The sequence below is a fragment of the Sminthopsis crassicaudata genome, chromosome 4 (genome assembly GCF_048593235.1).
Source record: "Sminthopsis crassicaudata isolate SCR6 chromosome 4, ASM4859323v1, whole genome shotgun sequence".
In the NCBI taxonomy this organism is placed as follows: domain Eukaryota; kingdom Metazoa; phylum Chordata; class Mammalia; order Dasyuromorphia; family Dasyuridae; genus Sminthopsis; species Sminthopsis crassicaudata.
This window is the reverse complement of record NC_133620.1, coordinates 223,929,524-223,954,116: the sequence shown is the minus strand read 5'-3', so window position 1 is coordinate 223,954,116 and position 24,593 is coordinate 223,929,524. Positions and strand designations below refer to the sequence as shown.

Sequence of the window (24,593 nt, the reverse complement as noted above, 5' to 3'; positions counted from 1 at the left end):
ATTAGATGAAATATATTGATTTCTAAAATGTGTATTAGGTAATTTATAAAAATTATGAGTTATGCTTTAAAATTTTGTCAGATCTACTGGACATATGTATAAATTTTATGAAATTTGGTCCAAAGTTAGTTAGATATTAGATAATCTTAAAGTTTTAAAAAAAGAAAAGGTGATTTTAAAAACAAGACACAAGAAAGATTGATTTGCAAAAGCAATTGATAGTTTGAATGGAACATCTAGTTAGAATATAACAAGTATCTATTTTTAAAATAACTTTTTTCAGTTGGTGTATATTGGAAACGACTGTGAATTTCATAAGATTCCTATCCATTTTTGTGATAGCCAAATAAGCATAACAGAGCCTATCACTAATGAAAATTGTAAAATTGCTAATTAAGTTATTTGAGGTTATTGTTATAATATCGAAACCTAAAGTTGTTAGGTATTACATAAGTGATGTAGACACCAGATCATGATAAGCACCAAAAGTTGGGGTACAATCATGTGAAGAATTCACATTGGCCATTATCTTTGACAAAAGGTAGATTTATCATAGAAAGAGCAAGTTCTTTAGTGGAACTTGCCATTTGCCAGGAGAAAGGAAAACACCCCATGAAGTTGGGGCACATCCTTAGCTGGCAAACTAAATGAAAGGGACTTAGCACCCCAAAAGTGTTAGCTCTAAGGAGAAGAAGTGGGGTTGAGTTAGGAGAGATACACATGGGGGAAGGGGAAAGATATTATAAGACAGTGTGCTTTGGCAGGCTGATCCAAGGGAGGACAGCAGCCATGAGATAGCTCATGAGTAGATTTTGTGGGGAGGATTTGACCCCAGTGACATGACTGGGATTTCTGGAGTTAGGCAAGGGAAGTAGATTTCAGTCTCTGCTTTGAACTTGCCAGGTTTAGGGGGGAAAAAGTTTGGTTCTGGGTATAGAGTTCAAGTCTCTTCACCTTTAGGTTTCTGGAAAATTTTGATTGGGATTTTTGGTAATCTAAAATTTAAGATTGAAAACTGTATATTAGCTATTTTCATGAAGGCAAGATCATTTTTAATGCTGTATCAAAGATTACACTGCTTAGCAATGCAAGAAACTTTTAAGAAGTTTGTTAGAACTGCAAATTCTTTGAAAATGATTTTCTACCAAGTTCTCCATCTGTTTTCAGCACAATTATTTAATACTTAATATATATATATATACACATATATAAAACACAAACCATTGTGCATATATATATATACATATTTAATACTTATTTAAGTGCAAAATGGTATAGATTATGCACAATGATTTGTAAGTTATGTAAATATTGCTTTGAGTTTTGAATTTGGGAATGATTGCCTGATGAATTATTAAGTCAATAACCCACCATTTGGGGCAAATGCCATTAAATTACTCTGAGGGATGCCTTCCTGAGCTGTTACAGGTGGATGTCTTATAAGAGTTGGGAGGAAAATCTTGACCTCTGCTCAAGCTGGGATCCTCCTGACTCAGTTTCCCAGTTCTGTTTCTTTGTTTCTTACCTGATTATTCCTGAGTCTGGCTATGAGGTGGAATTGTTACTGCATGATTGGTTATCAGAGCTAAGGATATTTTATCTTGTCATGTATGTACTCTCAGGATGAGGCCCTGAAGGATCAGTTTTAATGCTATTATAATCATGTGCCTTCTTTTTTCCTCTTATAGTAAATTTCTGTCATCAGAGCAAGTGGTTAATAGAAGCTATGGGCACAATACAAGTATGTAGATATCTTGATCTATAGCTCAGCCCTGGAGGCTTTCTCTAGGTCTTGCCATAAAAACCCTTAACTTTCTGGCTTCCTGAGATGAGAGTTTCTTTCTTTGAAGACCCACTTTGCCTATCAGTCTGTTGAATATCTGGGTTATGAATTAACTCCTACCCCCCTTTTGCTCACTTTCAGAGAGGAAGCAGATAATATTATCATGATCTGATTGGGCCAAGGCTTTTAAGATCTTGAAAGTTAAATTGATCTCTCCCCCACTGTAATTCTACCTAAAGTCTTTTATGAAAGACAGGGCCAGTTCCTAAGGGTCTTAATTCAGTCCTTTGGGAGCCAATCCCAGACTCCTTGCTTATTTCTCAAAGAAACTTGGTGTTTTGGGGGTGACCTTCCCACCTTAGAGCAATAGCTGCCATAGTCTTTCTAAGTTTCTAAGCCCACCCTAGGCCAATCATTGGAGATTCTAACTCCCAACCAGGGTCAGAGCATTTTTGCCTATACCAAAGCTTTAGAACTGGGGAAAGGAATGAGAGTGAATATACTGACTCCAAATATGCCTCTTTCATGTATTGCATGCTCATGGGGGCTATATGGAAAGAAAGGGGGTATACCCTTTTTCCTTCTGTGTGGTTTCAAACATGTTTAAATCAACTTCTAATCCCAGAGACCAGTAGGAATTTCTTTTTGGCCTACATCAAGTTATTCATTTGGAAAATAAGTGCTCTCCAATCTCTTGAGAAACCTATTTTTACTGGTCACAATAGGAGAAACAGATTTATCAGGTCTCCCCAGTTTGTGTCCAAGTAAATTCTGAAAGGACTATTAAAAAAGCTATCTGGAGGAGGTGTACATACTTAGGGAAAGAGTGGCAGATGGATGTTGCACATATGCCCCATGGCAGGAGCTTCAAACTGCTTTTTTAGTTTTTGTTGATACCTGTACTAATTGGGCAAAAGCCTTTCCTTGTAACACTGAAAAGGCTCTAGAGTTTTTGATGGAAATCATACACACTTAGCACCACAATGTTTTATCCATTGCCCCATCAACTCTGAGGAAACAAAAGCAGGAATTTGGGGAAAATGGTTTTTGGTATTTATTCTAGAAAAACTCTCTGGATGTGAGCCATTCATGATAGCCTCATCTTCCTCTGGGTGGGGTTCCCTAGTGATTCCTATACTAATTCCACCTTTATTTTTTTGCTTTTATTTAATTCTTGCATTTTTAATCTACTTGTGAGAGTTGTTTTTTCTAGACTCCAAGACATGAAATTCCAACTACTTGGTCAACCTGAAATCATCTGATACCTGATTCTGACATTCAGCACCCCCTCTCCCCAATGCTGCTGACGCCATCTACAAGTCACTTGTCTCCCTTCCTCAGTCTGGACCCTATTAAGCAAGGCCAGCTCTACACCCTTCTTGGCCTGAAGTAGCTCCAGAAGATGCTATCTCCATCCCTTTGTCCCAAATGAATTTGGATCTGGACTGTTTGGGGTGGGAATGATGGGGGGTAATGGCCCTGAAGCCCTGGGCCTTGACAGTGCTGTAGCTCTGCAGATCACTGGCTGTCAGATGCCAATCTGCTCATCTGTGATGACTGCGTTTCCAAGACAGACAGGAATTGGTGATTCCTGCTTATTGCTTTAAGCAGCAGTATCTTATCTCACCCCCTTGTTTATGTACTACTAAGTCACTAGAATAGTTCAAAATTTCTTAGGTAAAATGGTTCCTGAAAGCTTCCACTGATGTTCAGGTGATGGTTTTAAATAGTAGAGGATGGGTTACAGTTAATACTGAAGAGAGGGATGAGCTTGAAGACCTAAGTAATAAGGATGTCCTAGAGGAAAAAAAAATAAAAGGATTGGCGTGAGAAATCTCCAAAGAGATGAAATGAAGAGGAAGGACTGAATGGGGCCAAGTGAAGATTTCTCAGAAGCTGGAGGCCCTTAGGCCTAATCTTCAGGAAATCATGTGGTCCCTATTCTCAGAGGGTTTAGGACAAAAGAGGTCAGGACTTCAGGAAGTAGACAGCATTGACGACCATTGGTCAGTGGTTACTTTTCAGTTCATCCAGTAAAGCCCCATACAAGCTAGGCTGCTCAGTTGATGTGCTTGGACCTCTCTTTGCAAATAAATGCTTTCTGATTGTACCTTAAGATGCCTCTGAGTAGTCAATTTGGGTAAGGGGGTCTAACTAATTGTGAGTTCAATGAGAAATTTGTCTTTTCCAGTGTTAATTGGTAAAACCTCTTTCTTTGCTAACTATATATTTTCTCCCAAATATTTTTCATATTTATTACTCCTGGTGCCTATTGTCTGTAACCTCTTCTCATAAGTGTACCTTTTAGCAGAGAGAATGGTCAGTGTGAATGTGCCATATGTGTATTTTGAACTAGGAATTGCTAGCCTGACATTTAAACTACCTGTGGGACCCAGTGCTAGGTAATCTATGTAAATAAAGGTTGGTCTACGTTTGACGGCTCTGTGGGTGTTGGCACAGGGAGTTGCCATGTGTACCTAAGTTGGGAGTGAAGTAAGGTTCTTAAATATCATAAAAGGGCTCACCCAAGGATTCTAACTATTAATGGTAGAGAATTAGAGGCAAAAAAAATTAAATTAAGGACCTCCGATTTCATGGGTGTGGATTCTCCCCTCACCAACAAAAATTTAAAAACAAAAGTTTTTAAGTATTAATGTGACTTTAAAAATTCAGTCCCCCGTTATTAATGAATTCGAATTTAGTCTCCCCGGCTCTCGCACTCCTTCCGTTACTTTTTGTTATACCTAGCTAGGAACAAATAAACCCGAGAAGAGTGAGGTCACCGGTTCCCGCCCGGTCTGGATACAATGTAAACCTCTGAACTGAGGATTCTAACAATTTCACCCGCCAGCTTTTACTTCCTAGTGTAGCCAGCTTTCGAGAACTCAGTGAAACACTCAAAATTTCTTTAAGGGCCTCCTGCGTGCAAGGTGCTCGGCGCCGGGGATGCATGCGGAAGAACGATACGGACGAGGGCCTGGCTCACGCTCTTTGTTTTTATATGCATGCTAGGATCAGCAACTTCGATTCACTCAGCATAGACCGCCACGGGAGCACGTGATTAGGAAAGTGTAATTGGATGAGGCATTTGCAGTTCACTTTTTAAGTAATAAATTCGGAGTTTATAAGAATTGCTTCTTCTCGATGAGATGAGTCACCGGCTGATTCTTGGCAGTGGGGAACTACAATTGCTAGAAAGTAATTCTTCGGTTACCCTTTTCAAAGAGCCTCTAAGCCTTCTGGGAATTGTAGTTTTCATTACAACATCCACCAACGAAGGCATTTCGGCACGAAAATTAAACGGTGGAGGTCGGATCACGAACTGGGCACAATCGAGTTTTCCCGTAGTCCAAGTGAGACTCTGCCCCGCGGCAGTGAGACAGCCGCTCTAGGCCGCCGCACTTGCTCTCTATGGTCTTCGGGATTAGTCCCACAATGCATTGCGCAGAGCCGGTACCGAGCTGAGAGTGGATAAACTAACGTCAGTCGGTCTGGGGTTGCTTGGTAGCGATGGCAGCTCCGAGAGGTGAGACTCTCCGCGGGGGCGCGGGCGGGGGGCAGGGAGAGACTCCTGCGGCCTCGGGCCTGACCCGCGGCGCGTTGAGGCTGTCACCCGGGCGTCGGTGGGGTGACGGTGCACGGCCTCCTTGGAACTTGTCTCAGCCCGCGGGAATAGCGAGGAGCGTCCTCGAGCGCGGGGAGTCAACGGCCTCTCCTGTCGCGCCCGGTCCCCGGGTCGGAGAAAGGGGGGGAGCCGGGGCAGTGTATCTCCATCCCGTGGGGCAGCCCTGGCGGGACTGTCGGCTCCCGGGGCAGTGTATCTGGGGTGTAGCAGGCGCTGCCGGGAACCCTGCATACGCTTGCTATTGAGTTCAGCCGAGTTGGGGACTCCCATTCCCACCTCCCGAGCCAGTGGGCCGGGAGAGGGTGGTTGGGGCCAAAGGCCTCCTATCCCCCTTTCCTGCTATCTGTTTTTCTGGTTCTGCACAAAGATGTGTTATTTAAAGTATGCAGTTTCACCACACTTCTCTCGTCCCCCTCTCCCCCAACTGCAAATAAGACCAATTTTGAAGTGCATTTTTAAAATGTGAGAATTGGGAAACATTTCAATTACGTCAGCTGTGTAAATTATTTACATTGTAATGTTTTATTATAAAGGTGATAACATTTAACAAGGCGCCTACTATGTGCACCGAGCTGTGCTAGGCCTGGAGTAGACAAGTAATAAAACAGTGGTCCTCAAACTTTTTAAATAGGGGCCAGTTCACTGTCCCTCAGACTGTGGGAGGGCCGGACTATAGTAAAAGCTCACACTCTGTCTCCGCCCCTCAGCCCATTTGCCATCACTCGGTGGGCCACATAAAGGTCCTCATCGGGCCCCAAGGGGTATGTGTGTGTGTACATATATAAACATATATGTGTAGATACATACATATATAGGCATACATATATAGGCATACACACAAATAGTATTATGAGTTAGTATGAGACAGGAATAAAAAGGGCAGAGTGCTGTGAAATTAAAGGAGAAAAAAATCACTGCGGTTGGGGGGTTTCTTGAGAGAAGAGATGCCTATTGATTAGTGCTTGGAGCTTGAAAGGGTAGAAGGCCATTAGAGAGAAATAGAGTGGAAGCAGAGTCCAATTATCACCACTGAGCACAGGTGTTGGAACGGTAAAGCACGAGTGTTGTTTGACTAATACGTATCAGCTGAACTATAGCATACATAGGTGATAGGGAATAGTCTGGAATCTTAGTGGAGGGAGGTAGGTTTTGGAACTCAGTCATGGAGGGACTAGGATGTCAGGCAAAAAGGTTTGTTAGTCGTGTCCAACTCTTTGTGACTCCGTTTGGAGTTTTCTTGGTAAAGATTCCGGAGTGGTTTGCCTTTTCTTTCTTTAGCTCATTTTGTAGATGGGAAAACTGAGGCAAATAGGGTTAAGTGATTTGCCCTGAGTGTCTGAGGACTTCAGTTTGCTCGGCATTTAGCTGTTTGATTCATTGAAAGCCACTTTTAAGACCTTGAACAGTGGAGTGATGTGATCATATTGGTGCATTAGAAAGATTGTTCTATTAATTGTATTTGTTCCGTGTCAGAGAGATCTGGAAGTTAAGTGCCTTAACAGTAGCTGAGTGGTAGTATGAGCTTGTAGGCTAACAGTAATGGGAATAACAAAAGGGGATTCATTGGAGTATTATATAAATAGGATTGATTAGACTTAACTGACTGGATTAATAGATATATGTAATTAGGGAGAAATCAGAGATCATTATTAGATTATAAATGGGAGACACTGGAAGAATTATGATCCAGTGTTAATAGTGAAAGGGGTAGAGGGGGAAGAAAGATGAAGAGTTTAAAGAGTTAGTGGGCCATGTAGTAGGCAGTTGAAAATGTAAATCCACAGCCTGAGGACAGAAGTCAGGTCTGGAGATTTAGATTTGGGAGTTATTTGTTATGCTCTCTCCTCAAAATATATTGTATATATTTAGCTGTTAAAGCAGTGTATCTCCCCCTCCCCCATGAAATGTAATTACTGTACTGACATTTGTTTTGTCTTTTTATTTCTAGTACTTAGACTACCTTGTATATAGTAGACATTTGTATATCATATATAGATATTGTATGTAGTAGACATTTTATAAGTACTTGTTGAATGAATGAATGGATTAGCATAGAAGTGATAGTTGATGTTGTGGAAATGGATGATTGCCAGGTGAAGATTGTGGTTAGAGAGAAGAGAATTCCAAATACTGAGGAAAGAGGAGGAAGAGATGACAATGGACAGACAATAAAATATAGTTCTCATCTGAGAAAGAAAGGAGAGAGGGAAATATAGGAAACTGAAGAGAGAAGAGAAGATTTGGTGCCATCTTTGGGGATTAAGATTAGAAATCCATTTGGAGGAAATTCAAGAATTATTTTCCTAAAATATTTCCTAAGAAAAAATCCAGATGAAGCTGGATAATATGCATTTATGGTTTTATCCAGTTATTCTGATTGTGTGACTTAAATTCTGTTCAACTTCATATAAATAGGAATAAAAGAGGTAGGTTGAGGTCATCTAGAAGTACAGGTTTCATATGTTTTACTTTAGCCAATTCAGTTTGCATTGAAATTAGAAAGGAAATTCTTTAATGAATTAGGTATTTAGGAGTAACTGAAGAGTGCATCTGTAAAATAAGTGGTGATCAGGGATTTTAGGATAGATAGCAATATAGAGCTGAATTGTTTAATTATTAAATAAAATTTTGGAAAGGAAGACTACAAAGTCAGAGGAGGAAAAAGTACTGAGAAAACAGTGGTTTTTGCATATCTCAAGATTGAGTAAATAAATAGTTTGGAAGGTATGAAGCCTAGGGAGAGATAGAATGAGAGGAAGCTATAGTTAAAGCAACATAGGTTCAGAACTGACAGGGAGCTTGGTGGCCATCTAGTTCAATTCCTTCATTATACAGAAGAGAACGATTTAGTTTTTGGTTAAGGAAGTAGAACATTTATGAGTAATGGTGGATGTGACTATCCCTATGTGTGACTGAAGTACAGTGGAGAGGATGATTTGGGTATTTTAATAGATTAAATTATTGAGAGATTAGGAAGAATTTGAAGCTCTCTCTATAAAGGGCCCACCTGATGTGCTGGAGGTCTTCTGGAGATCTTTTAATATGTTATGGATTCTATTATAACATTTGGGCTGTGTATATATTATCCTGTTTTTGGAATATACCTACCTCTTTTTGATGATGTGATACCTAATAAGATTTCTTCTGTGCATGTGTTAAATGCTTGGTTATTGATTGAAAACAAGTAAGATTCCTTGAATAACAGTGAGTTATAATCCTCTGATTATTAATATCAAGTGCACAGATGTTATCAATCCCAAAATCCAAAAGCAAAAGGTTTTTTTCTGTAGATTAAAGGGTATTAACTTTTTTGGGGGGGAGAGGGGGGTAGCAGGATAGTGAAGCCTATGGACCCTTTCTCAGAATAATATTTTTATTTTATTTTTTCATTTCAATAGTTTTATTGAAAGGTCACTTTCTTAGTACCAGAACATAAGGTACTTTGTTAGTACTTCAGCCAACTTCAGTTTCATTGAAGAATTTCCTTTCTAATTTCAATGCAATTAGGTATTTAGGAGTAACTGAAGAGTGCATCTATAAAATGCTTTACAAAATGAAGCATAATACATGTGTGAGAAATACTGTTCTTTGGTTTATCTTTAAAGGGAAGGGGTTTTTTGGGTTTGTTTTTTTTGTTTTTGATTTGTTTTCCCGTTAAGCTATATATTGTACTGATTAATTATATGCTTTCCCAACTCTATATGTATGTGTGTGAATTTAAAGAATAATGTTTTAAAATAAAATAAATTGCATAAGACTTCAATGTTACAAATTTTATTGAAATACTATTGTAAAAATATTTTAATAACAAAGTCATCATCTCCATACATGAGATCTATCATATAGTCAGTCTACAAACATTTATTTAGTGCCTATCATATATCAAGTACAGTGTTTGCTTTACATATTTGCATTATACACATTTGACTTTAGATATAGAATTCTGAAAGAAATTCACATTTCAAAAAAAACCCAAACCCTCTATTTACTGTACACTAATGTGCTTGCTCATTGGCCTGCTCTCTCCCTCCCTTTCCCCTCTTACCCTCTCTGTCTCTGTCTCTGTCTCTCTCTTCCCTTCCTTGCTACTAGGTCTTGCACTCCTGGGCTTCCTATCATCCCAGCAAAAAACAAACAAACAAACAAACCCAAAAAGCCTTTTAAAAAGCCTTACTAAACCTCTCCAAGTGAAAGCAAAAGGATGGATGCTCAGAGTTACCTCCTTTCCAGATAAGACTTGGCTTGAGACCTCCAGTACTAAGAGATGAGATCTTTACCTCTCTCTACCTACCCACCTGCCTGTGTGTCTAGTCTCCTCATGTCTGTCTTTGGTGCTTAAGTTCCATGTCACTGCCCCTGGCTCCCATGTGTTTCCCCTTCATCCCCTCACCCCCAACTTTCCCAGATCCTTGACTCTGGCTCAACTCTTCCTGCTCTTGCTTCTCTGTCCCTAATCTTACACATCTTTGAATGGTGTTCCAGCTTCCTCCTTTTTGGCAGCCTCCCTCCCTTTTTTCCTCACCTAAGCAGGCAAATTCAGATTAATAATTACTTAGGTTGAACAGTTCACTTATTTAAAGTGAGAATGGTCTCTATTGTACTGAAGACTGGGGAAAATTAAAAAAAAAAAATAGTCTCTACTTTCAGGGATCTCACAATATTCAAACAATTGTGTATAAAAAAAGACATATTCAGGATAAATTGGAGATAATAGAAGAGGGAAGGCACCAGCATGAAGAGGGATCCAGAAGAGCTTCTTCTAGAAGATGAAATTTTTAGTTAGAACTTGAAGGAAGCCAGGAGGTGGAGATGAGAAGTAAGAGAATTTTGGACAGGGGAGACAGCTAGTGAAAGTGTTCAGAGTTGCAAGGAGTAATGTGTTGAAAAACATCAAGAAAGCCAGTGTCTTTGGATTGTGTACTACTTGGGAGCAATTTATAAAAAGATTGGAAAGGCAGGAGAGTCCAGATTATATATGGCTTTGAACGGTGAGCAGATGATTTTTGCATTTGATCCTGGAGGTAATAGGGAGTCACTGGAGTTTATTGACTAGGAAGGTGACATGATTAGAGGGGCACTTTAGAAGATTATTTTGATAGCTTAGTGGAGGATGGATTGTAGTGGGGAAAAACCTGAGGCAGGGAGACCAACTAACAGTCTGTTGTAATAGTTTATATATGAATGGATTAGAGTTTCCACCAGCATGGTGGCAGTTTCAAAGGGAAGGAGAAAGTATATATGAGAGCTATTACAAAGATAAAATTGACAGAACTTGACAATAGATTAGATATGTGATGTGTGAGAGTGAAAAATCCAGGGTGACACCTGGGGTTGTAAGCCTAAGGGACAGAGAGGATAGTGTGGTAACCTAGACAGTAATAGAGGAATTCAAAAGAGGGGAAAGATTTTTTTGAAGAAAGACAGTGAATTTAGTTTTAGACATATTGAATGTATGGTGTCTGAGGCATCCAGTTTTAACTGGATTTAACTGGTTTCTAACAGGCATTTGGACATGTGAGACTGGAAGTCAGAGAAAAGTTAGTAAGGGCTAGATAAGTAAATGGAGAATCTGTATAGAGATAATTGAATTCATGGGAGCTGGTGAGGTGAAAGAAAATAATATATAGAGAGAACAAAAGTAGGTCCATGACAGAGCCATGGAAAATATTCGTGATTAAAGGCATTGTTTTAGATGAAGATACAGCAAAGAAGACTCAGAAGGAGCAGTGATATAGGTAGAAGAATCAGGATAGAGTAATGTCACAGAAACTCAAGAGTGTAAAAAGGGTGATCAATAGGCTCAAACTTCAGAGAAGTCAGGAAGGATAAAAAAGGCCCTTAGATTTTTAATGAAGAAATACTCCTGTATTAATTATAGAACCTCCTAAATAACCATAACATCAGTCAGTTTTATATTTCATATACAGATGTAATCAGTACTTTAATAATTGAGAAAACTAGGGTTCAGAAACGTTAAGTGGTTTGCCCAAGATCATAAAATAGAGATGAGATTCAACCCTGGTCCTCTCACTCAAATCCAGTTATCTTTTCACTGCACTAGTTTGCTTTTTAATGTTTGAGGTTCATAATTTTTAGAGTTCCAGCCTAATTGTGCATCCAAGGAAAACTTAGTGAAAAATGGTTATTTTTCAGGCTATGATATCAAGGTGGACAGGCAACCCCATATGACAGGTCCACTAGGACATGTGTTTTGAACAGACACAGTAGACAATGAACTATATCATTAATTGATTAGGAAAACACATTGGATTGCCTTTAAAAAATTGCATAGAGCTTTTAATGATCCTATTTTCATGTTATAGTGTGTATATATAGTCATAGAATGACTTTTTGAAGAATCATTATTGTACTTGGAGTTAGAAGGGATCAACCTTGGATTCCCCTTTTGACACCCACTAGTTTTACCACCATGCCATATCACTTAATGTCTCTTGAGTTGTATTTTTCTCATTTAAAGATTGAGACTGATACTAGGGGTTGTTTGACCCTAGTGAAATATAATTTCCTTAGGTGCTACATTAATGCCAGTTATTACGATAATCATTATGAAAAAACAATTGAGAGTCACATGATGGGGGTATATGCATAGGATAAGTTGTATCAGAGAGGTGTATGAATGAAGAAGGCAAGTAATGTAGCAAGAGCATGAGATAACTGGGTAGGAAAATTTCCAGCATTTTGGGTTTCCTCTCTATAAAACATTTGTGAGAAGTCTTGGACAAGTGTTGCTTAGGATGTAAAAGTAGATTATGATCTGTCTATTGGAGGGAGTATCCACATGAATTAAGTCATAGATGCATTTAAATGTTATTATTAAAGACTCTCTACACTTTTATTGATTTATCATTGAATATTTATTGGGTAGAGTTCATCTACAAATCCATCTAACTCTACTTTGTTGCACAGTTTACACTACTTTTGTCCATATGGCTATCATGAATAACTATGTTATGTCTTATTGAAATCCTGTTATATGCTGCATTTATAGCATTTCCCTGTTCTCCCAATCTAGTAGCCCTCTTGAAAAAATATGAGATTAGAAGAAAGGTAGTTAGAAGAGCTGACTTGGATTTTAATGAGTCTACACTGGCTCTTATCATTCATTCTAGAATTTTGTAAGGCAACGAGTTTACCAGTTTATAATTTCCAAAATCAGTCTCTGAATCTGTCTTCCTCCCTCTCTCTTGCCTTTTTTCTGCTCTCTCCATCCCCTCTCTCCTTTTTCCCCTTCCTTTTCATCTTCCTGTTCCCCTCCCCCTCCCTCTTTCTCCACAGTAAACCTTTCTAAGCCCTTTCCTTCCTAATTGTTACCATTTTTTTTCCCACAAGCCTCAACTCATTGAATTTTTCCTTCTTTGACTCTCCCCCTTCCTTTTAAAATAGCTCTGCAGTTTTTTTCCTTATATTTTTTGGGCATGTGCCCTTTTCCATATTTTGTTTATCTCTTTTATGTTATATTCTCCTAATATTTTTAGATACTGTCTTCTCTTCCTCATAGTATAATTGACTTTTGTTTTTGGACTCCTTCCAGTCTCCTGGAGCCATCTTCCTTTTTTAGAATTCTTGGCCATTTCACCTGCTTTCATGCTGCTCCCTTTTCTTTGACAAATTTGTGATTGTAAAAGTTCTTCATTTCTGTTTTATACAAGGCTTCAATATTCAGCTTCAGCAATTTTTAATGCAAAGTGTAGTGTCCAGAGGATGAAGGATTTTTAAATCTTGAAATTGGTGATATTTTCTAGAACTAAGCTTTATAAATATTTCAAATTGACAGTATTTTTAGTACAAGTAGTATCTTTAGTACAAGTAATGGAAAAATACTCCTTTGAATTAAACCAACTATTTTAAATGTCATTCTTAATGTAATTCTTAAAAGTTGTTGTTTATAACATTATTCATTAAATTATATTTTTGTTGAATATTTTTTCAGAAAATGTCAGTTTGCTATTCAAGTTGTACTGCTTGACAGTGATGACCCTGGTGGCTGCAGCTTACATCATAGCTTTAAGATACACAAGGACAACAGACAAAGAACTCTACTTTTCAACTACAGCTGTGTGCATCTCAGAGGTTATAAAGTTATTGTTAAGTGTTGGAATTTTAGCTAAGTGAGTATAAATATTTTGCAATATATTGGAATTAAATTTTCCTACATGTTTAGATATTCTGTCTTTAATACCTGCATAACCATAGTTAGTAATTTTTATTTTTGAGAGATATCATTACTGGGCTTGATCTAATAAAGGTATGGAAGGTCAAATAAGGTAAATTTAATGAAATTTAACTGGATTCCCTGTTTTGTGAGGATTTAAAAATATCACCCTTCATAGGAGTGATGTAGCACTGTGGTACTGTTTTTTACCTTTCTATAGGTTAGGCTACAGAACCTTTATACTCAAGAATTAGCCAGCTAAACAAATTCAATAATTTAGCTTAATGTTCATTAGTGTGAATGAAAGTACATTAGTAATGACTAAAGAAGAAATGGAAGTAAGCAAATGTAGATCACTTTGGAAGTGAAGAAGAAAGATTGATAGTTAGGGGATGCAGCATTAGAAACACAAGAAGGTTTTTTGAAGATAGGAAAAACCTATCCATATTTGAAGGCATGCAAAGAACCAATAATGAGAGAAAGATTAACAGTATAGAGGGAAAATAATTGAGTGAACCAAGTGTAGGAGTAAGGGTAGGTGGGATGAACTTGAGAGTACAAGTAGAAAAAAATCAATCTTGAAAACTAGTATAAACAGTTTTGTTTTGTTTTTTCCTCCTGAGATTTGAGAGAGAGAGAGAGAGAGAGAGAGAGAGAGAGAGAGAGATTGGAAAATGAATGTAGGGCCAGAGGTAGAGATAGGATGGATCTCCTCAGACTCAGGATGAATGGCCTAAATCATCAGTGAAGTAGGAGACATGCTCATCTCCTGAGATTGATGGGTTGATTTTGATGGGATGGGAATTTGAAGAGAGTGGGAAAAAGTTTGGAATAGCTTTTCTGAGGATTATATCCTTTAGACCATACTTACCTTTTATTAACATGTTTTTGTCATTTACTTCAAGAGCAAAATCAGTGTTCTCTGAAAGCATGAATTAGAGAAAAAAGAAAAATAATCAAAAGAACCTGATAGTGAAGCTAGATCTTTTTTTTCTTCTAAATAAAGTAAATTTTACTTCTCAATGCCTTGAGATTTCTACTAGTTCATAAGAAAAAAATCAAGTAGTTCTTTATAGATTTGTATACAGGTTTAATTCTTAATTCCTTTTATATATATTTGGCCTCCAAACATTTAATGAGAAATCTAAAGAGAGTAGCTGTCAGATTAAATGTCAGATAGTGGGAAATGAGTGTGAACTGTTTGCATTCTTGTTTTCTTCCCAGGTTATTTTTACCTTCTGAATCTAATTCTTCCTTTACAACAAGAGAACTGTTTGGTTCTACACACATATATTGTATCTAAGATATACTTTAACATATTTAACATGTTTAAGACTGCCTGCCCATCCCCTAAGGGAGGGGATGGAAGGAGGGAAGGGAAAATTCGGAACAGAAGTGAGTGCAAAGGAAACATTAATGTTGTAAAAAATTATCCATGCATATGTACTGTTAATAAAAAGTTATCATAATAATAATAAAAACGAATATCAAAAATGTCAGAGAGTGGTCTATTTCAAATGGAAATAGAAATATCTTAATGGAAAAATTTTTATTTATATTGTTTCAGTTTTGCTTGCTTTCTGATTTAATAGGAAACTTTGATGTCAGTTATGTAGCCCTTTATATAAAGTTTATAAGGAATGAGTTAAATTTTAGGGTTTTTTTTCCCCTAGAAAGAATCAAACAACTAAATGTATTGTTTATCCAATCAAACAATCCAAGTGGTTTGCTTCACATTAAACAAGCCCAGTGACGTTTCTTCAAAATGTAAGTGAAAATTTGGACAGTGTTTCTATTATTTTAGAAATACTTTTAAGAAGTATTTCCACATGTTTCAGAATTGTCCATTTTCATAGTGGCTTTCATTGTTAAATTCTTTTGTGAGATTAAAGTTCAAATAGAATCGGATGTTTATTAGAAACAGTGACATGGAAATAATAGTATTATTTCACAAAATAGAACTATGATTTAGTAAAGAGTATCCAAAAGAGTTGATATACTTTCAAATGAGCCAACTTTATAAGTTATTTAAAGTGAAGAAAGAAGCCCTGAATTTAGTCTAAGTAATCCAATATATAATTTACTAATCAACATGCAGTTAAGGTTTTTTGTTTGTTTGTTTGTTTGTTTTTTAAGTGCTTTCTTCTTGTAAGGGCAGCTAGGTAGCATAGTGGATAGTATTAGGCCTAGAGTCAGGAAGATTCATCTTGAATTCAAATTTATTCTCAGTTACTAGCTATGTGACCATGGGGAGATCACTTAACTCTATTTGCCTCAGTGTCCTCATCTGTTAAATGAGCTGGAGATGGAAATGTCAAACTACTCTAGTATCTTTGCCAGTGAAACTCCAAATTAGGTTGCGAAAAGTTGGATACAATTGTAAAATGACTATAAACAAAACCAACTATTTGAGATATAGTATTATAGCTTAATGAGCTTATGGCATAGTGATGGTAGCAGATGGGGATGAGACTTAAGTACAGAGAAAGCATCATATGATATAAGGCAGAATATAAAGTGATATAAGAAAAATGGAGACAGAATAATATTGGAAAAGTTGAGGAGGGGAGATAGCACTTTTAGCTGGGTACAAATCAGATAGACTTCTTGGAGGAGGCAAAATTTTATCTGATCTTTGAAGGAATGTATGGATTTCATAAAACAGAAGTGAACTCTAGGCAATGGGGGACAACCTGTGGGAATTCATGGACTTGCATGTATGCAAAGAAAGAATGAAAGGTGAAATTAGGGAATAGCTAGTTCTGGTTTGCTTGGACTATGGAGTGCATGAAAGGGAATAGTGTGAAAGAAAATTGAACAGATAGTTTGAAGTAGGACAGTGGAGTACCTTAAATACCAAGTTGACAAATTTTTAGTTTCTCTCCAAGGCAAGAGGGAATTATTCAGTTTTTTGTTTAGAGTATAAAATGATCAGATCTATATTTTATTATTTTGGTCTCTATGTGGAGGAAGAAATGGAGATGGAGGACTGTTTGGAGATTGTTACAGATTAACTGTCATAATGAACTAGGTAGCCGGTAGCATGAGTGACTCTGTAGAGCAAAGGTTCTTAACCATTTTGGGGGAGTGGGGAAGAAATAAATGGATATCATAGACCTCTTTGTGAAGCCTATAAAGCTCTTCTCAGAAAATTTTCATACCTCTATTCACAGTTGAAGGAAATGCTAAATGTCAGTTTTGTTAATGAAAATAAAGCTGTAATTTTTTTCCCCATTCAAATTTGTGGATAGGTTGAGAAGCCTTGAGGCAGAGATAGAATTGGTAGAATCTGGCAGCATATTAAATGTTGTGGGATAGGAAAGAGTCAAATATAAGCTGCTTTTTAAGTGTCAAGCCTAAGTGACTAAGATATTCTGGTATTGTAGTTCTTTTTCCCTCCCCAAATAAGTCAGAGTTATTTTTGGAGTTTGTAGATAGCAGTTGAAAAGGAAAATTGATTATATTCCTTTGTTCATATTATTGCCTACATTTAGTGACAATTATCATCTAAATAAATTATTTCATGATTAACTACTATATTCAGGAAAGAAAGGCTATACAGATAGAATTTATGATCATAATGAAGTTTACTTTAGGATGGTTTTTGTTTCAAATTTCAATCTAGGAGACCTGAAGTTGAGATGATATTTCTATAGTTTATGTCTTGAGTTGGATCTCTGATAGTTCTCTGAGAAACCCATCAGCTAGTGGGTGTAGAAGAAGAAAAACACTAGGATCTTGTTATTATCCTGAGGAATCAGAACCCTTAAGTGTCAGCACCCATCATAGTTAATTGAGATGGGAGGGAAAGATAGCAGTTGACTTTTTGGTATTTAGTAAGGGAGTTGATCAGGAGACTCCTGAGGTGCCCCAGCCTAGTTGATGAAATCACAAGTAACAAAAGACAACAAGGTATTTAGATTTTAAAGTATAAAGTAGTTCAAAAACTGATTTCATTAATCAACCTTGATGGAATTTGGACAGCTAGCTAGTCATTGGCTCCAAAGGATCAGCTGCTTCCCTGTAAAAATCAGGAAAGAAACTCTTAAGCTTTCAGTCCAGACAGCTTCAAAGAGAGAGAGTTGACAGTAGAGAAAGGTGAAGAGTGTGACTTGACAGCAGGGAAAGGTGTCAGCTATAGAATAAAAAGAGTTAATTAACCCTAGAATAAGAAATTGAGCTACAAAGAGGAGCAGGTCAGGAAATCAAACTGAATGACCTTCCTAGTGAAGATACTGTTTGGGAGGAGGTTGGGGTGTAGCTGCAGACATTCAGAAAAAGGATTTGTTTTGGCCATGTATTTTCTACCTGTCTATCAGAGTAGTTAGTTCTTGTCATATATACATTCGTATTATACAAATTTAACTTTACATAAAGAAATTTGCATCCCAGAAAACTACTTACATTAACTTTCTAATACTGTGCTCCTCCCTCTGCCTCTGCCTGTTGGCTCAGCATTCCGTGGCCTCCCCCGACTCCCCACCAAAAAAAACCCAAGTGAAAGCACTGATGATATCTGATGCCAGATCAGGGACTTGGCTTGAGTGGAGGTACCTACTTAACCTGAGTTTCTGGTCCTCCATATCTGTTCTGGCCTCTGCGTGTTGCCTATTTTCTTCTGCCTAGGTTCATATCTTCTCTTCATTCCAACCAGGTCCTTACATGGCTGCTCTGCCTCTGTGTGTTCCTTTTCTTGCTTCTCTGTGTATGAACCATGTGCTAGCCCTTTCCCTCTCCTTTCTGTCTCCTCTTCTTCCTCCATATCTCGGGGGGTGGGGGTGGGGGAATTTTGCATTGTGAAATGGTCTGCTGAAATAAAGTGAAAACCATATTTTTTTTAATGTGCTCACTGTTCTTACTGGCATGTTCACTGGCATGTTTATTGGTGGGATAGCATGTATTTTATGAGGGGTATAGTTTATAGCTACTGTTCTTACTACACTGTCTTACTAAACTTCTTTATTTTTAGTTATCATGACTCCTGACTGACTGTTAAAGGGAAATATAGCAGTGGGTGGAGGCTTCTTATGTATTATTTTAAGAATGTAGACATAAAGAGTATCTAAAACCTGAGATAATTGCCTTACCTGGAGACCTAACCTATGAGTGACAATTGGAAGTGGCCCATAGGGAGATGCTAGATATGAAAAAGTTTGTCTCTGACACACGTTATAGGTAGGTTTTATTTTTCTAGTTCCCAATTTAGTAATTGACTAAATGAGATGAGGGGGAGTGATATCAGAAGGCTTGTCCTCATCTTTACTTAGAATGAAAAAATCTGTTATAGAAAATTGATTGCTTTACTTAGATTGAGCTGAAAATTTATCACAATTTTGGGAACAATGATCTTCCCAAAAGTTTATATAGAAATGCTGAAATTCCAAAAGATTTGAGTTAGGCATAAAAGTATTGCAAGGAAATAGGTTTTGGAGTATTGGTGATAGTATCTCTATTGGCCTTTTTCTTTTTTTAGTCGAGGGAAATGATCTGGAACCTTACTCTTCAAAGGTCACTAATGAAGTGGTTTATAATGAAGAATTAGAATTTTTCCTTGGGATTCTACATATTAATGCTGACTTAGGGGTGAGGGAATTTCATAATAATCTTGATTTTAAGGAGAAAAGATCTTAATTTACCAATGCAACAAGATAGAAATGCATATTTTGTCTGGTAAGCAATGCCAGTTCATTTATGCTTATAGTGAGGCTTCAGTTTGAAACAATGCTAAAAGAACAAACAAAGTATTATAAGCAGGAGTCTAAAACAACATTTAAGCAGATGTGATGGAATATATTGCAGCAATCAGAATCTTGTTGGCCCTACCCACACTATGTGGTGAGGTCCTAGAGTCATTAATGATAAGCTTGGTCCATTGAAATTGGGGCTGAAATTTAGATTTGTGAGACCATTTTTAATGTCCTCTGGATTCTCTCATAGAGCCTAGCACAAATATTCAATAATGGAGATTATATTTTTGTTTTCTCCTTTGTGGTTGGGTGAAATGGAGAAGTAGGATCAGTGAACTGTTGCTTTATTCTGTAATAAAATACTTTAATAAATCACTTTGATCTGAAGCTCTCATCTATTGTTTTCTTGGGTTGCCATCAGCTATCTTGGGGAAACCCCTAAAATTTGGCACCACACAGAATAGGCACAGTGGTAATAATCTTTGTGCAAATCACATGACTAAGACTAAGTATGTTTATCTTTTATCTTAGTAATGACTAAGTAGTGTTATCTTTTAACACTACTACTGACATACATTTATCAGTTTGAGATTTGTGAAGTAAGTACTTTCACATCATTTAGATCTCATGACCCCAATGAAGGTAGATATTACTGGTATTCTCATTTTAGAGTTGAGGATAAGTGATTTCATCATCCTGAGTCACACACCTAAGTGAATGTCAAAGATAAAACTTCTGGCTCCCAAATCAAACACTCTTTTATTACTCCTTCACTTACTTCTCAGGAATATTCAAAGCAAAGCTTTTCAAACCCACTTGATTTGGAGAGATGGGTCCCCCTAATCTGCAACTCTTTTCAAAGATTCTTAGAGGTGGAAAGAGATCTTCTAGAACACCTAGTTTATTTTCCTCTAATTTTATATAAGAGGAAACCATGTGCCCTGAAATAGGCCTTGGTGATTTATTCTAGGTCATGTGGCTAGAAGTGACAGAACGAGGACTAGAATTGCTATATTCAGACTCTGTTCAGTGATTTTTTTCCAGGGCATTTTCTTATCAAAAGGAACATTAAACAGGCTTTATATATTGCCTACGTAGATTTCAACATAATATTGATAAATATTTAACAGCCTCACAGGTAACATTATAAAATATTAGTAGCCATTTTACATATGTACACACATTTTATACATATATATGTGTGTGTGTGTGTGTATGTACACTTAGATATAGGTGTGAACATATAACCCTATATAGTGAACAGTAACATTTAATATGTGTATATATGTATGCTGCCTTTGTCTTAATTATCTGAATTATTGAAATACTAAAATCAATTTTTAGTTGAATGTTCTCTCAAAAGTATGCCTTTCTTATGAATTGATAGGTTCTCTGCAAGGTAAAAATTGTTATATACCTATATATAGGTCAGAAATTATACCTTCTTTGTGTTCTGTGGGATTGCCTAAATCTTATGGATAGTTAGTAATACTTAATGACAGTTATTACCAGAACATTAAAGACATTTCATATATTTTGTTGATGTTTTCAAATATTTAAAAAAATTATTTAATTTGATCATATCCCACAATAGTTATGTTTACTTTTATTCAGTTTTTCCAAATTTCAGAAAGTTAAAGCTAACAAAAAATTAGTGCTTTTACAAACACTAGTTTTCACCTTTTTCTTTCTTTTTTTATTAACATATTCGAGAATGAAAGCAAAAAACCTTCTTTTCTGATTAAACAGTGGCCTTAAAAATAGAATACAAAATTAAACTTTTGATAGTCCTTTCTCCTGTTCTGATACTTACTTATTTCTGTCCTATGTGAGTACATACATATATACAATCACATAATTGCCATAATAAATAATAACTTGTAAAAATAAAATTATATGTTAAATATACTTATTGTCACATTACTTATGGCATTAGAAGAGAGGAAACCTTGTATGTATTTAAAATCCATAAAAAACCTAAAACATTTTAACTTTTAGTGACAACAGCCTTCTCTAAAAAATTATTTACATTAAAAAATTGGAAAAAGTGATGTTCATAACTTTCTCCCCAAATTTGTTTTAATAAATATTAATAAAGTGTCTCAAATTAAAAAGTAGCAAGAGAGAAAACAGAGTCTGAATAAATAAATATTTATAGAACTATAGATATTTGAGAGATTATTTCATTAATTTACAAGGAGCAGGACAGGTATACTGGTTAGAACACTGGCCCTGGAGTCAGAAAGACCCAAGTTCAAATTTGGCCTCAGATACTTGACACTTATTAGCTGTATGATCCTGGGCAAATCACTTTCAGAAGGAGCACAAAGCTTTGAAGTTTTCAGAATAATTTTTTTTCTCTTTAAGTGGATAAATGATACTAAGATGCAGCATATATTTTATTGTTTATGCCTCAACACACCCAAAGCACGTATGACTTTTAAGGATCCATTTTTAGCTTCATGTAAGTTTATAACTTTGTAGATATAGAGAACAGCAAACAATACAGAGGTTATATTTGTTCTAAAACTATATGACCTAGATATTCACTTCCTCTTTTGCAAATTTAAACGATCTGTTTTGATTACTAAAACAATTTTGAAAAACAAATAACTAGCAACTGATCCTTAAACCTTGATTAATTTTATGAATAATCTGAAAAAATGTTGTAACATCTCAACTAAATTGTAGTTTAAAATAGCTGCTTTCTTTTAAAAAAATATATATTAATACATTTCAATTTTTGTGCCATGTGCATTTCCCAGTAATTTTAATTTGCCTTCTTCCAGTAATACCCCAATATTTTTTTTCTGGCCTTAGAATTGTGATTTCATTGGTTTGAGGAACTTCAGGTATGGACAATTCTTCCAGTGATGCAGGTTGGCAATGATTCTGTATCTTGTAGATTTAGAGAGTCCTTTGCTCATGATTTCATGTGTAATATGTGTCAGAAACAGAAATTGAAACTATAATGCTTTTCACTATGCCACTCTTCCTTATAATAGGGATGGAGAGAAGGGGGAAGTTAAGCAGAATGGGTAGTAACATGATTGCAAATATAATCCGTATTCATAGCTCTCTCCCATCTGTCTGTTTAGCAAAAGGTAATGGGCTCTAGCATTAGTAATCTGGAAACAATAGTGCACATTGAATTTGATCTGAATTTTAATGAATATTTAAAAAAGATGTGTACTCAAGTGGTTAAGATTAGACAGAACTAATAATTTGTATTGCTTCTTCAAGAACATTTAAAAATAAAATAATTTTTTAAACTTTAGGTGCATGACATTGAAGATTGTAATGACTATTAATAGAGTTTGATGCTGCTGCTTTGCTTTGTTCTAAGGTTCCAGCAGTTTTACCCATTATTTCTTTTCCAACCAATAGTGCTGCAAATAGCAACTGAGTTGTTCTCTGATAAACCATTATATTCAAAAAAATCATTCATTTTATATTTCAGCACCATTTGTGTTTGTTGCAAAACATTTATAAAAAATCTTTTGTGATTAACAGTGATACTATGATAAATGTAAACAAAATAGCAACTCTGTGTCTGTAAATTCATTCTTTTGTGAAGTAAATATACAATTCTGTGGGTGAGATATTAACTTAGTCTTTATCTTGGCAGCTAAAATTTTAATTTTCAGATCACATAGGCTGGGATCATATGATATATAACCTTCCAGAAATGATCTTAGTGATGTCCCTCATGGTAATCTAACTACTAAATATTAGTACAACTTAATTTTTTCCTGATCTTTTGATAAGTGTATAGAAATTGTCATTTTTTTCATCCTACTAGATTCTTATATATTCCATTTTTGTATTTACTGGACTTGTTATCCACTAAGTTTTGCTGAATTCTTATGAGTTATTATGAATATCAGTTGGGAAGTTCTGTAGTGTTCCAGATTTTGATGCAAACAGTAACATGTGTAAGGAATTCCTCTTCATTGAGCCTTTTTCATTACAGTGGTAATCATCTTTGGTGAACATATAGATACTTTGTTTAATATTAATAATCAGAGAGCTACCCTACAAAGATATGTAACTTCTCTCCCCCCCACCCCCCTGAGGTTAAGTGACTTGCCCAGGTTCACATAGCTAGGAAGTGTTAAGTGTCTGAGACCAGATTTGAACTCAGGTCCTCCTTAATTCAGGGCTGGTGCTCTATCCACTGTGCCATCTAGCTGCCCCAAAGATACATAACTATTACATTTTTCAAAGGATTTTGTATGATTTTGACAATTTCATAGGAGACACCTTGTTGGAGAAGAGTATTTAAAGTATTGTTTTGCTCTAATAAAATACTTTTTTTATACTCAATAAGCACAATGGGATCTTGTATTTATTTCAGTTTTTATTCAGGCTTGTGACTTTAAGAGGTATAATCCTCTGTAGAATATTTTTTGGAAAAGCCTATTAAAGCCCTTTCCTTATCCTTCATCAAAGATATCACTGATATATGTATAGATAATTCTCATAAAAATTTTGTATAGATTAGAATGTTGTTAATTTGTTATTTTCTTGCTTGTCTTTTTTCAAAATAAAGTGTGAGATTTCTCCAACTATTTGCTATTCTTTAGTGCCTCAAAATAATATTATATTTGGTAGGGATTTCCTCTCTATATACTTGATAATAGTCTTGCTGTCCTTTCCAGTTTTGTTTTCCTCACTGACTTCTCTATTTAATCATGTAGCACATCTGGAGCTCTGATATTAGAGCCTGGAAAATAGTGTGTTCACTGTCAATGATAGAGAAGTTTGTTATGAAAATCTTTATATTTCTTTTCTAGTTTTTGTTTGTTGTTCTTCCAGTTTATTCTTATATACCTATAGACTTTGCTTAGTTAAATGTCTCACTAAGCTTTCTCTAAACTTCACTACTTCTTGTTATTTTACAGGAAAATACCACATATATTTTCCCAGTGTCCTCTCTAAGACTTTACAAATGAGTTAAATGTTTTAAACTGATATTGCTACTGACTGCTGTATTTCTCTGTCCAGCAAAGAGAGCAGATATTTCCTGACCAAAATCTCAAAGGTTTTTCTAATCTTGTTATGATTTATTTATGCCAGTTAAACTTCCTTTGGAAATAGTGATCAAATGTCAGTTCATTTTTTTTTTTTTTTTTTTTTTTGCTCTAGGAATTTGTCATTGTATTTTATTACTTTTTAAAATTAAAGCCTTTTATTTTCAAAACATAAGCATGGATAATTTTCAACATCCACTCTTGCAAAACCTTGTGTTCCACATTTTTTCCCTCCCTTTTCCTTACCTCTTCCCCTAGATGGCAAGTAATTCAATATATATTAAATATGTAC

At 36.1% G+C, this 24,593-nt stretch overlaps 1 protein-coding gene across 1 annotated transcript in view; it reads left to right on the top strand.

Moving 5' to 3' along the window:
* The first annotated feature begins 5,170 nt into the window (after positions 1-5,170).
* The window catches only part of SLC35A1 (solute carrier family 35 member A1), a 39,809-nt gene continuing 20,386 nt past the window's right edge, over positions 5,171-24,593 (top strand). The window contains exons 1-2 of the mRNA XM_074310331.1: positions 5,171-5,309; positions 13,360-13,537. Of these exons, the coding sequence (XP_074166432.1) occupies positions 5,294-5,309; positions 13,360-13,537 (194 nt within the window). The 5' untranslated portion in view covers positions 5,171-5,293. The remainder of the gene's footprint in view (positions 5,310-13,359; positions 13,538-24,593) is intronic.